Here is a 19063-nt window from a genome sequence, read left to right on the forward strand (position 1 = left end):
AATTAAAAATAAAATGCATATATTTCAGAATGAGTTTACAAAAATTTCAGAATTTATATTTTCATACGCAATGGTGTGACAAATATATAATATTGCGGAGATATATTTCTATACAATACATATTTGTTATTTCTTATAATCAAAAATTATGCTATCATTTTTCAAGACGAAATGATTTATTTATTTTTAGTTTCTATGGATGGGGGAATTTAATTTTATATACAATAAAAAAATTCATTCTAAAACTAAATGAAGTATTCAAAAGACAAATAAATTCTATTTTAATAGCATTAAAAACTTAATTTTTTGAATGCTACCAAGATTCATTTCCAAAACATAATTGTAAAAGTAAAATAAAAATTTTTAGAAAAAATCTTTCATGCTATATATAGATTGCAAAATTTTCAGTCTAGCTTTTTTTTTTCTTTTTCAAAATTAATATGACTGAAAGCATAAATATGTTTTATTGAAGAAAAATCGTATAAAAAATTTAGACTTCTATATCTACTGATTTAAAAAACGGAATGCGTAATTAACTTTGGTTGAATGCCCAAAATCACTTATAACTTTATTCTTTTTCTTTTTCAAAAACATGGTCATGTTCCTTAACACTAAACATACCATAACCGGTCAAATGACCGTTTAAGAACTTTTGCATTGAAAATGCGCTTATCTTATCGTTTTTGCACATTTAACTTCATAAATTTCTCTAACAATTATATACAGTTAATATTCTATTATTATTATTATTTGTGTTTTGTTTGTTTCGAATAATACTTGTCGTATACCTATTTCTACCACAACCGGTCATTTGACCTAGAGAACAATTTATCACTTCATAAGATTATCGGATCAGAAATTACGATGTAATGCGTGTTCGATTAGTTGTACATTTCTGCAGAGACTGTAGCGTAGTTAGTTCAACCAGAATAACTGTGAATTCAAATTTCAAGAAAGTACCTAAATTTTTAGATTGGCTTATATTTTATTTTGATAACTTTACTTCATTTCTAACTAACTGTTAGTTTTTACCCAGAAAAATGTCGAAACAATCAAGACGGCACACGTACTTAGAAGAAATAATATTAATTATAAGAATAATTATAATTCTTATATATTCTTATAATTATGAGAATTATAGAAATAATAATAATTAGAAGAAATATATTTGTGTAAAATGTACAATGGAAACACCCTGTATATGTAAAAAATGCGTTGATCAATGAATTGAAAATTCTTATTTGTGTTTGCAATACATGAAAATTGGCAATATACAATTTCGTTTAATTATAATAAAGTTTTTTTTAAGCTTATTTCCTGCCTAACATACATATTTCATACATTCAATTAAGAAACATAAATTCCGGTTATTTCACCGGCTATGGTAGGAATAGGTATTTATTAAGTGTTGGTATGTTTAGTGTTAAAGTATACTTTTTCAAATCCTGTAAAGCTTTATATCATTCTTCCAACTAAGTTAGCGGTTTCTATTACTTTATCTTCGCGATGTCATTTTGGCCTTTAAATACCAATTAAATATTCAATTTGCTATCGCTGAATGTTCTTAAAAATTGTGGCAACAGGAAAAATCGCTTGACATTTGCACTAAGAAAAATAAAAAAAAAAAATCTGAGATTATCACACATAACCGTGTTAGTTGATTAAATAAAAATTCTATTGTGTCTAGTAATTCTTTTAAGAATTGATTACATTTTTGTTTCATTTATTAAAAAAAAGTTTTAATGTTGGAATATGATATCTAACAATATTCATGTCCTTTAATTTTCGAGGCCGGATCACATGTTTTTACACGTGTTTGGGCGGGTTTGGCTATCATCCAAACGCACCACAAAATCGAATACGTTTTTTTTGTCATGGCCACGTTTTCCCCAACGTGTTATTGTAATGAATCATTTCCTCTTTTATTGGTAATAAATTCCACGTTTTCCAAAGAGAGACAATATGAAATGTAATGAAATTAGGTATTGTGCAATAAACTTATTTATTTTTAGTCTTTATGGTGCTCAAACTAAATAATTTTTTCGTCAGTATTGTTTAGATTTTTTTTTTGTTTAAAATATAATATTCTAATCCGTTATGTGTACTATGGAATTTAATTATAAGTTTTTACAGTCATAAATCATTTGTTATACTTTATACTGTTTTTATAAATTCGTTAGTATATTGTATATAAATTACTTTTCTTTTATTAATGCTGTAAAATATTTATCGAAAAATGATATATTATGCATTTATTGGGTAGTACCTAAATATTAATGTAGATTTTTATTTATATTTTAGTAACATATTTTCTAATGTTTTTTTTTTGTTTCTTACATAACAAAAGATTTTTTTTAACAGAGATGCTTTCTTTTCGCATTTTTTTTAATTTATAGATTAATATTGTTCATATTTATTAAACAAATATTTAATTAAGCACTTATCTAGTATGCCTATATTAATGTAATTATAAATATGTCTATATACTAGCCATATTTTTTTACATCATAGTTTGACTTAATAATATTAATTAGTCTAAAGTCGTTGAGGCTTTATGTAAAATTTTTATTTCAATTTTGAGATTTTATTTGAAAATAGGCAATGAAACATTTATATTAGCTATTGAAGTACTATGGCTATTCATTGAAGATTTTTTTAGATCAATTTTAACTTACATATAATTATATTTATATATATATGCCTGATATATTTACTATATATATATATATATATATATATATATATATATATATATATATATATATATATATATATATATTATATACATATTATATAAGTGAAAATTTCATAAAATTGTCAACAAAAGAATATTATGCTTATGAACATACTTTATTTGTCATTAATTAGTCAGCACACTAATTTTTAATTTTTAAAAAATGAATTAAAATTTTGTGGATGAAAAGTGAGCATTTTAAGGTTGTTTAGATTTAAATCATAAATATTAAGAGCAACGATTTAAATTATGATTATGTTGATTTAAAAAAAAAAAGAAATCGTTGATTTACATTATTGGAGTTACAAAGAACAATGATTAAGATAATTTGTACTGTTATTAAAAGTGTTGAAATAAAATAAGTAAAAATATAAGTTTTCTAAAGTATTAATAATAATTTGAAATCCTTGTGTACAAGCATTATAATTTTATTTTTTAGAATTTAAAAATTATTACTGTTATGAATTTTGTAAGATATTGCTGGTGTGTTGTTACGATTTAATTTAAATTCCGAATTTACAGAAAACGTATAAATACAGTCAATCAATTTTTCCTTCTTGGTACAATTGTATAATTATTAGAATTCACTCTTAAAATTAGGCTAGCATTTTCTAAAATAATCTAGAAGAGAACTTTCATTTTTTTAACTTTAGATGCTTGGTATTCATTTAATAATTTAGTTTAAAAAAACTGATTTCTGAAAAAAAGAAATCGGTACTGTTTAACACCTTATTTTTAAACTAGCACTATCTTATTGAAAGCTAATCAAAAATAGCGTCATTTAATTTAGATAATCCGTAATAGTTTTTACTGTTCATGAAATTACTTTTTTCTCTTAGAAAAAGTTTCATGAAATATTTTGAATATTTTTACAAGTGCAGTTATTCATGAAATTACTTTTTTCTCCTACAAAAAGTTTCATGAAATATTTTGAGTAAGTGAATTTATAATTTATAAATACCTTATGAAACTGGTATGAGTAAATTTTATTATTATTTTTTCCATGTTATTTTCCATTCTTTTAATTTCTGTGCATTGCAAATTTTTTTATTGGGAGCCTGAATATTTAACAATATGTTATTCTGCATACAATCCTTCTTTATTTGTTTATTTATAACTTTCTTAATGTTTAATTAATAAATTTTTATGATTGATTATTGCTAAAATTATGCTTTGCTTACGCGAGTGAAAGGGTTTCAAAAATAATTTTCTAAGACTAATATGTAATTTAATTTATTAATTATTATCGTAGAGTTAGATTTTTTTTAACCTTATTTGTAATTATTTACAAGTCTAAAGCTGCAATCTTAAAAAAATTTACGTCTAAACAAATATTGTATAAAACTCAAATTAATTCGCGAGTGAAAGCTAACTGTGTGAAATTAATATATTACTGTGAATATGAAGGCAATTATTACCGATATTATAATTTGAATAACAGCTCTTAAAAATTAATTCATTTTTTATTCAACTTGGCAGCACACAAAAACGGATTATACTTTTTTCTCTGAGAAAAAGAAACGCGGTTCTCATTTTCCCCCTGTGAAACTGCTTTGCTGCAATCATAATATGTGAACAGAAAAGCGAACCTTACTGTTATTGATCTCGCCTTATAAGAAATTTCAGCTTTTCCTTGCAATCCGATTTGCGTCAAATACTGTGTGTGTGTAAACAATAATTGTTTGACGTGAACAGTTACGATTTTCAAATCATATTAAATTACGTTAATGGGACTTGATATTGTATAAAATTTTTCCCTGTAAACGCGAATTTAATGGGGAAAATGTTTGAGATTCTTCAAGATACAATATAAGTAGTACTTGAAAAAAGTAAAAATCGATTTTCATATCTTTAGTTTTATTTTATATGCCTTGTAACAGAGGTGTTTTGCGATTGAAAATGTCTTGAAAATTACAAACTATATATTTTTAGTATTTGATTTCTTACTTAAATGATTTAAATAATTAAAATCGATGACTTTAAAAAAAAAAAATTGTGGTTAAAATAGCGATTTATATCTCAGATTTTAGTATTTTGATTTAAATCATTGACACTCTGATTTAAACTGAAGTGCAATATAATAATTATTTTTTTTTGTACAAAAAAATAGGTTTTTTATGATTGGAAATAATTTTATAAAAAATAAAAAATAAAAAAACAGCTATACTGCTTAGATCTCATGTGATAATTTTTTTCCATCAGTAATTATTCGGATTTTGAAGAAAACACTAATAAATGCTGTATAATAGCTTGAGCTGTAAACTATAACCTAAAATTTCAATAATTAAGAATTTGTTTATTGTTATTTATTTAATATTTATTTATTATTATTATTTAAATTGAAATTTTTTTTAGAAATAATATATAACGCATTAAGCTATTGTGGAAAAAAATTTAAAATCGAGAAATTTGTAAATTTTTTTTCCTATGAGAAAAATGTAATATTTCAAATTAAATGGTGATAAAAATAACATGCTAAATTCTCCAACGGAAAATGAAATAGGTTTGAAATCACTTGTGGAGTTTTTTCTAATTAAGGAGAGAAAATTTCTAAAAAAAATTTTAACTTCAGCAATATTTATTTAACTTTTTATGATGTTCTTAAGCAATGTAATTTTTATATGAAATGAATAGCAAAATTATATCGATTTCACTAAATTGGACGACGATTAGATAATTTAAAAAGAAGTAATTAGTATATTTTGGTGGCTTTATATAAAATTTAGGTAAGAATGGCCTATGAAATATCTGTGAAACGAAAAAAGCTTTTAAAATTAATCGTAAAATTATGAAATATAATTTTTGTTTAATAAAACTCATTTCTGAAAGAATATACCTGGCCTCCTTCTGTTTGCAATAATTTTGCAACTGATTTACTAAACAAAGCGCGATTTAATACAATATCAAAAATACGTATTTATTAAGAAATATTTTCAATACATATGTTTGTTTAATAATGTAATTTAATATTTAAATAATACAATAAAAAAATACTAAAGAGAATGATTATTGGAGTCAGGAAAAAAACTTATTTAAAAAAATTTAATAAAGAATATTTTTTCGTGTTTCAAGCTTCCCACAAATATTTAAAGGAAAAATTTTATATTCCGTTGCCATTAAACTTTTTCAAATATTAAAAAAAAACATTTCCATAGCACAATAAAAAATATTAATTAACAAAATCAAACGTTAACTTAAAATAAAGATACTGAAACTGAAGAAGTTTATTTAGAAACTGAAAAAATTATGTCTGTAATTTTAGTAAAATTTATTTCTCATTATCACTTCCTTTAAAGAAATGATTCCCTTGAATATTTCTAACTTTTAATGAATTCACTTCATTCTACCTTTACGTTGAAAAAAGAAAAAAAGATCAGACGATCTGACCCACTTAAAAAAAAGGATCGTTTGAAACTGAAGAAAATATAATCGTAGTCATAAATGAAGGTACTCAACAACTCAAATACCGTGATCAAAGCGAAAGAAAAAAAGACCTTCGCTGGTAGAAAACGGGAGAGGTAAAAGTGAGGACTTCAGTGGAGCAAAGGATTTTCATGGCGGAAGTAAAAGGACGAAACGGGTTTCGAGATCACTGGGTCACATGAGTAACCTTCAAATTTTAAGGCATTTCGATTTGTGTCAATTCAGCCAACCGAACAATGCAATGTCAACTAAATTGTAAGTTTTTTTCTTAAAATAGCTGAATAATTCTTCATTAAATCTACATATTTTTTTCTTCTTTTTTTTGAGGTCAAATATAGAGAAATTAAAAACACTTGGCAATTACTTCGGTATTTCTGAATTACATATTTTATTAATTGTAACTCGTGGTTAAATATTTTTTTTTCCTCCTAAATTTACCTGATTGAAAAAATTGTAAAAAATAAACGAATAAGTTTGTTGTGGTTTAAATTTTCAAACATATGTTAAGTTTGCTTTTAATATCAGCACAAAAGGAAATATTTTCTATGTATATTATGCCTTTATTATTATTATTTTTTTGTAAGCTAAAAATTAATAATAAGGTATCAATCTTCATAATTTAAAATCATTTTGTTAAAATTTTTTTAACTCTGCAAATAATAATATTTAAAACGAATAACGAGTTTTTTTAATGATATTTGAAACAAAATCTTCACATATTAAAGAACATTAAAAAAAAATTATTTCTCCAAATATTATTTTTAAAAATATTAGGAAAAGTTTATATATAAGGTAACTGGAAAATGTAAAATTTGTAAAGGAAGATGCATTTCCTCAAATGTTATTTTTTTAAGTATAAGTTATTTCCTCAAATATTATTATTAAGGTTATATGAAAATTGTTTTTTCAAACATTATTTTTAGTAATATATTAAAAAATTAATTTTAAATATAATATTTTAAGGAAGTTAAAAATATTTTTCAAACATTTTTCTAGGATATGAGAAAATAATTATTTTTTCCAAATGTTATTTTTTTAAGGATAGTCGAAAAGAATGTCATCAAATATAATTTTTCAGAATAAGGAATTTCGGCTATGGAACCCTAAATAATCAACCACCTCTCGGCGGAACCCTTATGTTATAATGTATAAAAAAAAGTTCACTTTATTTAATGATTACTTTATTTAATAATATTCTTAAATGAAGACTTCATTATATTTACTAATAAGAAGAATGAAAGTTTTTCGTCGTTTTATCATTAATAATCTTAAATTAGGTTTTATATCCAACTGTTGAATTTTCCCTCATAAAGTTAGTTTAGTTCAGAATTAGTTTTTAATGCATAAACATGAGCTAAAAATTTAACAAATAAACCGAATGGTGGTTTTCGTCACAGAATGTTATCAGGGAAACAATACTTCTTTATTAAATAACTCAGTTATTTTATTTTGATTTGAAAAATGTGCTGGGAAATACTTATGTAATTTTTCATAAATGCTTGTCCTTTTCTAAATATTGTTATTAGAAAAATTATCTATTTTTTTAAAAAAAAATTGCCATTTATTTTCATTGTCATTTTACTTTATATAATTTCATAAAGACAATTAAAATATTGCATAATAATGGATTATCTATTGGATCAAAGTATGGATCTCAAAAAGCATTACTGGTAAAAAAAAAAAAAAAAAAAGTTCTAGCTCTTGAAACTCTAGGGTTCCTCGGAACACCTTTTGGGAACGCTGCTTTATATATTCTACAGGAGAAAACACACCTTTTACAAAACGAAGTATTCATTTTATTGTGGAAAGTGCACTGTTATCGAAAAAAGTATCCATTGATTAAGAAAAACACTTTTTATAGAGCGAAGTATTTATTTTCTAGTGGAAAATATCCATTTTATAAATCCGAGTCTGTCCATTCTTTAGTTAAGCAATTTATCTGAAAGAATTCGAAATTTTTATTACGTACGAAACCTCATATCTTTGTTGCCGAAATATTCAATTTTGCTTTGAATAAATTCAATTAAACAAAAAAGTTCGTCAGCATATTATTGTTATTCTTTTTATTACATGATGCGAAGTAAATTATAAATAATTGCCACTCATTTCTAAATTATATATATCTGAAGAAAATTACTAAATATTTTCTTACGTATTGAAAAATAAATCTAGGTCACAGATCACATGCTGATAGATCACGCGAGTGACTAGGATCTGAAGAGCATTTTCTATATTTAGAACACCAAAACAGAATAATGACCCGGTTTCAGGTCATTTTTTTGATTGGAGTGAATAGCCCATCAGAAACAATGAGAAAAAAATATTTTTTTGTCATCTTTTATTACAAACATAATTGAAGGAATCAAATCATATAACTATTTTCATAAATCCGAATCATGAGAAAAGCAAGAATGTAATGACATTAGGTCTTAGTAATTTGGAAATTATTTTTTCTCAGAGACAAAGAGTATAATGGAACTAATAAAAATGCATTATGCTTCTTTTTTATTCGTACCTTAAAGAAAATTTATATTTTGCATGATTATGTAAAACTTAATAACTATGGCTGTTATTTATGAGTGTTTATAATATATATGATAATTCTATTCTGCACTCATATTTTCTCTTAGAAATAGTACGACTATAATATTATTACGACACGGGTAGCCATAGAACTGAAAAAAGTCGGGTAATTTTATAAATAGGGAAGATCAGAAAATTAAAATATTCTTAAATTTAGGGGAAACGAATTAATTTGAGTTTAAAGTACCTAAAAGCCCATTATTTTTTCCAAAAAAGCTTGACGTGTAATGATTTTATTTTTTTAATTGTCTATTTTTTACTGCAGTAGCAAGTGCCCTAATATATATTATGTATAATATTCTTTTGTACAATAAATCTTATGTAAAGAAAAATTACATAACTGAAAATGTAGTAATAAAATTTATGCCACCTATCAAAAATCAGGGTTATTCAATAAAATCAATCTGGAAAAAATCAGGGATTTTTTTAAAGTTAGTGGCCATCTTTTAAAATGAGTTTCCAAATAGTGCTCAAATAACAGCTTATTCCTCAAAATTTTTTTTTCTTTTACTGAAATACTGTGTTAATATTTTGTATAATATTAAAAAAAAATTATTATAATTATAAAAAATTAAAAATGATTCCAATAAGCCTACATTTATAGAATTGTTTTCTCCATCAAGAAATTGCATAAATTATTGCTCTAGCTGAGCGTTCCTCAATTTTTCTTCGGCTATGGAACCCTAAATGATCAAGTTTCTTTTGGCGGAACCCTGAAATTATGAAGAAAAAAAATCAGCAGCGGCTTTAGGTACTAATCGGATAAAAGACTACGAATTATTTTGAAAATACTTAATATATTTAAAATAAAGTATTTCATATTATGAATTTGTTCTTCATGTACGTGTATGTTGAAAATGAATAAAATAAACTTAATTATGACATTAAAAAAAACTGTTATAAACGTTGAAAATCGATATCAGAGAAACGTAATTATTTTACCTCGAATTTAGTTATTTTATTTTAAATTGAAAAGCTCGATAGAAAATTGCTTATGTTTTTTTTTTATAAATGCATATCATTTTAATCATTCATTCAACATATTGTTATTAAAAAAATATTCTTTTATAAAATTTTGCTACTTTTTTTACCATTGGCATTTTACATAAATAATCTATATACAACCGAAATGTTAAATAAATTATGGATTCTTGACTGCATATAATTATAACTATTACAGGTTAAAAACCTGTAATAGTTATTTTCAGGCAGTCAAGAATCGAAAATAGCTTTGATATTTTAGTTTTATTGAAGAATAAAATTTAGTTTTATAATGCGGTATATTCATAGAATCGTTTGCTAAAAAAAATCTTACTAGTCTGATTTTTAATCAAATAAAAAATTTCGAGATTCTTTTGAAAGCAGAATTTCGAAGCTAATTTTAAGAATAATGTTTTAGAAATTTTGAATATAAATTTTACGTGTACCTCAAACCTTTAAACAAGAGCTTGTAATATTTGTAAAAAAGAAGCATAACAATTGCAAAAGAATTTATTAATTTTGACAACCAGCTGTAATCTAAGTTAAGGTAAAAACGTAGATTCCACAGAATGTTTTCGTTGAATGTTGCCAGAGCATGACTTTTCTTTGGCAGACGATCGATTGTAGCCCATCCGTTTTTCCCACGTGACAAATTCGGAAATATCGATTTCTTCCGGAATGATTTCACTTCTATCCAATGACACGAAGGTAATTTTTGATTGAGAAAAAAAAATGTTAACAGAATTGAATGCGATTGTAATTCTTGAGTTGTGGAATTTGCTGTAACAGATCTTGCGTGCCAGCATGGCAAAATGAACTCTTTTGTCTATTTTTAGAACACCCGAACATTTTTGTGTCGTTAAGAACTGATAATTATTAAAAATTCCTTGAAAACGTTTTAGAAGTTATAAACTCTGCTACTCGAAAGTTTATTTACTTTAAAATTAAGTTTATTTCTAATAACTGGCAGTTACATCAACGTCTTCTTTAAATAAGTTCTTATTTCTGATTTCTTAATAGCCCAACGAACTAGAAGAACTCGAAAATTGTATTATCCGAAAGAGATATATAACAGTTTTAATATGGCATATATTTTTAGCCTTACATGTCCGGGTGGGTCATGTAATTATTTAATTATAAATATTGATTAAGCACTCGCTTAAGCTTGATTAAACTCTATCAAGATGCAGGATGGAATTGATAAACCGTGCCCCGAAAAAAAAAAACTTTATTTGATGAAATCTTATTTGATAATGTAAAATCGGATTTATTAAACAAATTTTACTTCTTCTTCTTCTTTCCCCTATTTCTTGCATATTTTTACTATGAAGAGGCTTACCCCGATGGTTGTGCATGAACCAGAGATGCTTGAATATGATCCAGTGATTTCATTAGACGTTTAATATATTTATATTTATTCTATTAAATTTTAAAAAAAATTCTTCTTTATGCAAACTATTAGGTAACTTAGTACTTAATAGTATTAAGTAAATTATTTTCTAAATTACTTAAAAATAGTTCCCAGCATGTTTATTGTACTAACAAAAAAATTATTTTTTCAAAAAAAAAAAAAAAAAAAAAAAAAAAAAAGTAAAGAAAACAAATGTATTTGGGAAAAAAATCTTAATCCAAAAGAAATTCCTTTATTCTAATTTTATTTTGTACTGGTTTCATGCGTCTTGAAAAACTTCGAAGAATTATGTGACGTAAGTTTGCTGTTCAAGAAACAAGGTCAAAGCGTTTGTGTGAACTCTTTGGCTGAAGCACGTTTCGCATTTGAAAGTAAAATGTGGGAACCCATTCTTTTTGACTAATGATCTGATGTTCTTTTTCGCACAGTTCATAAGCGCTTTTCTTTTTGTTTTAAACAGTCAAATAGATGATAAATAGTAAAATTTAATCACTCTTGTTTTTATTTTATGCATAGCGTGTTCTTGTACTCGGTCTTTACGCAACTTCGCCGTCCTCAATTTTTATTAAGAAAAATTTAATTATGGTTCGGTCTTCTTTTCCATCTGAGCCTTGAATATTTAAGATTATTATTAGTTTTAATTCACTTTAATAGCAACTTATATAATCTATACAAAGTCTTTAAAACATACTAAATTATTCAAATTATTTGAATATTTTAACGCTACGGATTGTGTTTACAAAACGGTCTCATACATAATATTTCTCTCTTTTTTTGAAAGGAAGAAAAATAAATACACTCTAAAGACTAATGGTTTTAGTTTAATCCTCTGTTTTAAAAGGGAAAAAAAAGATGTTTTGGCGCTTTTCAGCTAATCACTTAGAATTAGATTCTAGAAACACTTTATTCGAAAATAATAAACTATGAAACAAAATTCGACTCAAAAGAAAACTCGTGATTATTTTAAAACACTCTGTTGTAAAAATATATATTTAAAGATGAAAACTATGCTGTAAAATGTTTGAAAATTCGATTTTAAAGTGCTAAGTATAGAAATAAAACTTTATTTTGGTCAAGTGTATGGAACATAAATATGAAATAATTTTTTGTTGCCAAGCACGACACACCAAGTTTTAGAGCAAAATATTTGAATCGAAGATTTTATTTTATATATCCTGCAAAATTTTTTAGAGCAAAGTGTTTGAATGTAATTTTTCTTTATACCTATAGTCAAAATATAATGCACAGTATTTGGGTAATTATTTGACTAAGGGTATCGAATTTATTGTAAAAAATCAAATCGAAATATATTTTCTGACTTATTATGAAAGATTAAATCTGCAATCCAAAGTATTCGAATGGAAGTTTGTAAAATTGCATAAAATACCGAATTTATAATGCAAAATATTCGAATTACAGTTCCATATACAATTGTAAAACTATTTAAACTTAGTAATAAAGTTTAAGTACATTTTCTCTTAATTAAAGGATCGTTACGATAAAGCTGTCAAATAATAATCAGCAAACTTTGAGCCCGATGTTAATTTTTACAGTAAAGATTAAATAAAGAATATGAAAATAAAAATATTTAGTCTCTAATGATAAATAATAAATCATTTGTTTATTTTTGCACCCTTTCATGTCAAATTTTTAACCATGTGACTGTAAAGTTTTGGGGAGACGATATCCAAGGCCGATTCCGGTTGCCAATGGCAACGACAACGTGACTGGGTCACCTCGCCACGGCGGCGTGACCTTGTTTTGCGTCAACCGACTTTGACCTGAACTACATTCGGCCTCTTTTTTTTTTTGTTTTCTGCTTCTTCTCCGCTTTCACATTACGCAATTCTCTTGTTTCTTGTCAGGTGCTGTTTCATCTATCTTCTGTCATCTCCCTTTAATATAAGGACTTTTTTTTATTTTTTATTAACTAATCAACATTATTGCATGATCGGAATAAAATAATTTTCATATTCACACTTACTAAAAATCATTCGATTAAGAGAGTCTAGTGAATTTTAGAACAATATTCCATTGAAATCGTACACGCGTCCTTTCACCGGGGTTTGCGGGAATCTGTCACTGATAAGTTGATCTAAAGAATAATGTATTTTCAACTTTTATACGCTTTTTTATCATATTTTTAGTGATGCAAGAGGAAACTAAAAGCATCTTAGCTGCACTGTATAACGATTTATTTGCACTAAAATTCGACATTTCATTGGTACTTCGGTTCTTTTGATCAAAAAATAATAAAAAGTTTATTCTTCTTTGTTGTTTAACCATGAAGAAAAAATTCGGCCAACTAATTTTTGACCGACTTTTTATCCCTTAAAAATTAATTATTTTATATTAATGGTTTTATTTTATATTATTATTATATATCTATTAGTAATGATTTTATTTTATAACCGTCGTTGAGATATTAGATTGTGTCAGACTACGAGTTTCAAAGAACAAGGTTCGAGTAAGAAGAACGGCGAGTCAGGAATCACAAATTCGACGGAAACCCTTAGAAAAAACCACGGAAAGAAGGAATTCGAACATTTAAAAATATTTTTAAAGACAAAATTTACATATTAATTTTAGGATATTACGTTTTCTAGCCTCATTATGCAAAGGTTGTTTTTTGATTAGATGTTAAATATGCTTTAATATATATAAGTCAAATCAAGATTAGATTTAATGATTTTCATGACTGTGTGGAGTGACTTAAGTTACCTCATGTTGCGGAGAGTAGAATACTCTTTGTTTTCTCTTATAAAGTTATGTGATGTCTAAGTTTAGTTATAATTTTTCTTGCTTAATAAAAATTCTTCTAAGTTCAAAGATGACTTTTTCATTACGCTTGCTTAGCATTTTCCACTACGCACTAAACTATGCCAGCAGATTGGATCTTTTTTTAAGCGCAACTTAACTATCTATAACTCCAAAACTAATTAAATTTTAAAGACTTAATCTTGTACGACGCATTGTTCCGGTACATGGCTGCAGCTGATTATACAACTGCTAATAGTTTTACTAATTCCTTACCGATAATAGTTTTTGAAAACTAAATTATGTGGAAAGGGAAGAAATCACCAATTTAGTCAAAAATGACACAAGAATTAATGTTTACTTTTTCTAATTATTATAGAAATTGCGCCCCCCTTTCGAAACTGTTAGCGCTGCTATTTTCTGGTCTTTTTGCTCGCTTATTCTTCATGTCGCATTGCTCGCTCATTTTCACTTGGCACTTGAAATAATTCAGTTGAAAAAATAATAAAAATTTACTTGTAACACATGAAAACTCACAAGAGTGTCTTCATTATTAAAACCAAAAGTAAGCATTTGGTATTTTAAAAACCTGAAATTCTGTGGTGAAATTAAATAAAAAATGAACTATTAAGATTAAAAAAATATATATATATTTATTTATGCATGCTAAAAAATTCGTATGAAAATCTGCTTAGATTTTTATAGAATTAAATAAATCGTTATAAACTTTATCTGAAATTCAAACGTGCGTTTCTTTTCTTTTTTTTTTTTTTTAAATTATTTTAGATTCGCTTAGTTCTTTAATTAAATTATTTAATTTTGTTAATATTATTAGTATTAATATAATTATTATAAATATTATTATATTATTATTATAAATATTATTATATTATTATTATAAATATTATTATATTATTATTATAAATATCATTATATTATTATAAATATTGTTATATTATTATTATTATAAATATTATATTATTATTATTTTTATAAATATTATTATATTATTATTATTATAAATATTATTATAAATATTATTATAAATATTATTATATTATTATTGTTATAAAATTGTTTGCTTTAAATAATGTTGGGAGAATAAATGTCCTTTTGTCATTTATTCCAAATGTGCAAAGCAAAATAATAGTTTTAATATAAACATTTTGCACTTCTATTTATAACAAAATATTATTTGTGATTGATTTGATTGTTTATTTTTTTTTTGTATTTTTAAGTGAAAAATGATTTTTTTTAATGGCATGGAATTTTAATAGTCTACTTTAAATGAAACTTTTCATTTTTAGTCTTACTCATTATTTCTTGAATTATTCATTTAATCAAATACATTGCAATGCCTTTATTATTATTTTTTTCAATAACGATTTATTAAACGTCAATCATTTCTTCATGAAGAGATTACTGAAAATAGCATTTGTATTGTGAGTAAACTAGGAGAAACTGCACTATGACTGAGAGTAATGAAATTTTGGAAAGATACAAAAATAAATTATTTCCTTGAGGATGTTGAACTGTTTTTCCGATTTTTCAAAAGTTCAACACTTTAATCGATCCGAAAAATGCTAAACATGAGTCAAGAATTGATTTTGAATCACTCAATTCGACAACAATCGGATTGAATCTTCAAATAGGACAAACTTCACTCTTCGTTCTGTTTTGTGAAGTTCTTGAGTCAATTTGTAGTTTTTTTTCTTCTTTTTTTTTTTTTTTCTTTCTTGAAAAGAGAATTTACTACTTCCGTGAACTTGTTTCAATTAAACGAAAAAACATCGCCGAGTTGTGTGCTTTTTTTTCCTTTCTATTTTTAACCTCGAAATCGATAAAAATGTTGAACTTTTCGCTCTTCGGAAATTAGTGCCAGGTTAAGTAAGATTGCATTGCGTTTAGATTTGATGTATGAATAATTAATTTTTTTAAACATCTGAAAAAAGTGTAAAAATATTCAATATTGATTCAAAATACAGTTGGTTAAATTGCTACAAAAATATTGCGCAAAGATTGAGATGATTTTGCCCATCCAGGTTGTGGATTTTCTTTTCTGTTTTTGTGAAAAATAAAGGCTGTCTAATTTTTTTTCTTCTTCCTTAAATTGAAACTTAAAGTTGCATTTGAATGCAATAACATTTAGCATTTTTAAGACACAATCACCCAATTTTTTTACTACAACCATACTGTCGAAGAAAATATTTATTTATTCAGTTACTGTTTAAAATTAATTGGCTAAAATAGTTTTAATGTCCTTTCCCCCCTCCCCTCAAAAAACATTAAAATATTTTATAATCAGATAGTGTTTTAGAAAGGATATAATAATTCATGTAATTCCTCAACTGTCTTTTATCTTCTTAAAATATTTAAACATTTGCAGTTTTTTATAGTTTTTGCAGTTTTTTGAAGCAATTCACAAAGCATTCAATTTGGCAATTTCATTATAATTCTATTGCAATGTAACTTAAAATAATCGATGGTAATTATAATTATTATTGTTCTTAACTGTGATTATTACTGCTTCTAATAATTAAATTTCCTAATTAAGTATTTAATTGTGTTTTTTTAAAAATAAATTAGTAGTTTTTAAATTATCGTTAACAATGTTGCTTTGTTTATCCAAGTTTATTGAAAAACCACAAACCTTTTTAGATTCACAATACAATAAAAAAAATTAAATGGGTTCTGTAAAAAATCTGCGTGTTTGACAACGCTGTAATTTTGTTTAAATAAATAAATGAAAAAATAATTTGCATGAAACAATAATTTTAGCACTTACCGTCAAACATTGGTGTTTGAATTATGTAGAACCATATTCGAAACTTGTTTTGTGTAAAAATATAGAAAGTAGCGATAAAGGGAAAAAATTAGTTTAAAATAGTTCTAATGCCCCCCCCCCCAAAAGAAAACATTTCAATTTCTGGAATTTTCTTCTAATAGTAATATTGTATACCACACTGAAAAGTTGTATATATAAATAAAATATTAAACAACACATTTCTTTATTGTTTCGATATTAAATTTTGAAATTTAAAAATTTTTTTTTTTAAACATTTGCTTTCAAATCTTTTTGCGTATTGAATTGAAGTAACAGATTAAAAATGTTAAATAAAATTAAATTGGATTATAAATAATAATTGATAAATAAATTGGATGATAAAAAATTGGATTATAACGAGAAAAAAATACAATAATAAGAGGAAAATAAATGAAATAATATAAGAAAATGAAAAAAATGAAGAGAAAAAATTTTTTGAGGAGGGGGGCTTTTTTTTTCCAGCTCCATTCCTGTAAAAATCTTTGCATCAGAATATCTTAAGTATACTTTTGATTTTCATATATAATTGAAAAAATTTTTTAAAAGTTTTGAAATTCTAATTTTTACTCTCATTTTAAAAATCCACTAGTTTAAAAAAAAAGTCATTATTAAAAAAATATTGCACAGCCTTCACTTAGTTCAATATCCTTGGAAACATTTAAGTTATGTAATTAGGAGCTTCATATAGAATTTTAATTTATTTAATTTGAAGAAAATTCGTAATATTGAAAAAAATAATAATAATAAAATAAAATGAGCTAAAAGAGAATGTGTTTAAAACCATTAAATAACTTCTCTAACTATAACTACAAAAAAAAAAAAATCGAAAGTTATAAATACTCCAACTATTTTTTAACTATATTAAAAACACAGCTCACATAAATAGTAACGCCAGACGCTGATAATTAAATCACAAACGGCAATTTACGAACGCAAAAACACATTAAAAGTATAACCTTTTTCGTGACGGAGTCCCATCAACCTAAATTCAAGAACAAAAAGTGTTATGCTAATTGATGCCGCGTCTAAATGAATTTTCACTCGTTTGTGAATAGCCAATAGGAGGTCAAGCTTTTTTAGAAAAAAAACCTTCTACAACTTGATTGTTTAAAGGGTAATCCATCCAGAAATAGTGCTGATATCGAATCGAAAGCTAGTGTCAATGTGCTAGCGGATAGTGGAAAGGGATGACCGCATTTTTTCGGGGGCGACGGCGAACCTCTTCTTCTCATCGGGGTTAAAGGACGAGGTAAGGTAGGTCGTGGACCTCGTAAAAAAACACACCCGCGCCACTATTCTATAAGGGTTACAGACATCTGAACATGTGCGGTTGTTAATTAAATTCCATTTTATATATTATGCTAATGTATGTCGAGATAAGAGAACATGGTGGAAACTGTTTCAAATCGGTTATCTGTAGTTATGTGACTTAAAAACAAGTGGTTTTTAACGTTGAACAACCATATTGATTGGACGTTGAACCGTTTTAGTCATTCACGTTTGATTCAACATGACATGTTGAACCGTATTATCGGGTAAGAAATGGAAGTTCATTACCTATTTTTCATGATTATGGGGTATAAACGAAATGCTTTGCAAAGATTACAGTTCATATGAACGATATAATGTTTAAACGTGAATCTAATCTCCACCCCCGCCATCCATTATTATAGGGTTCAAATTAAACACTTAGCGAAAATTGCATTTCGAACAGACGACATTTTATTTTAAACTGCAACCGTTTCCCCTCTCCATTATTGTATAATGTTGAAAAATTGATAGAACGCTACATATAATGCACCATAATGCATGAACATTGAATATTTTTGTGTTGCACCATAATATATATGTATATATATATATATATATATATATATATATATATATATATATATATATATATATATATATATATATATATATATATACACGTAGAACCATAATACCTCTGCGTTGAGCCACTATAATTCTATGTTTTACCATAACATGTTTGGGATTTGCTGCAAATTTAGCAAGTTGATATCCTTACAGAGTTTTGGAGCAAGCTTGAACCGAACTCCAGGAGTTTGAAAAACTTATTGAACCGTAACATATGTATGTAGAACTAACTGCATTATCTACGCGGTACTATAATTCTATGTTTTACCATAATATAGATGGTAATGACTGTAAATTTAATAAATTGATATCTTTAACGAAAAATTTGAAAGCATACTATATTTGTACGTAGAACCACATCCCTGCGTTGAACGACTACAATTATATGTTTTACAATAATATAAATAATATTTGCTGCAAATTTAGCAAGTTAATATCGCTATAGAGTTTAGAACTAACAAGTACTATTTGA

The 19063-nt window shown here is 25.4% G+C and overlaps 1 protein-coding gene across 3 annotated transcripts in view; it reads left to right on the forward strand.

Annotated features, from left to right (window-relative positions):
• The window catches only part of cwo (transcription factor cwo), a 78570-nt gene that overhangs the window by 17311 nt on the left and 42196 nt on the right, over nucleotides 1-19063 (forward strand). Inside the window, exon 1 of one of the 3 annotated variants that reach the window (XM_043039588.3) lies at nucleotides 6275-6412. The exons of the other annotated variants lie outside the window; for them this stretch is intronic. Coding sequence (XP_042895522.1) covers nucleotides 6336-6412 — 77 coding nt within the window. The 5' untranslated portion in view covers nucleotides 6275-6335. Of the gene's footprint in view, nucleotides 1-6274; nucleotides 6413-19063 lie in introns of those variants that run through there. 3 annotated transcript variants of the gene reach the window in all.

This window comes from Parasteatoda tepidariorum, chromosome 7, assembly GCF_982258835.1.
Source record: "Parasteatoda tepidariorum strain Cologne lab strain chromosome 7, Ptep-v5.0, whole genome shotgun sequence".
NCBI lineage: Eukaryota > Metazoa > Arthropoda > Arachnida > Araneae > Theridiidae > Parasteatoda > Parasteatoda tepidariorum.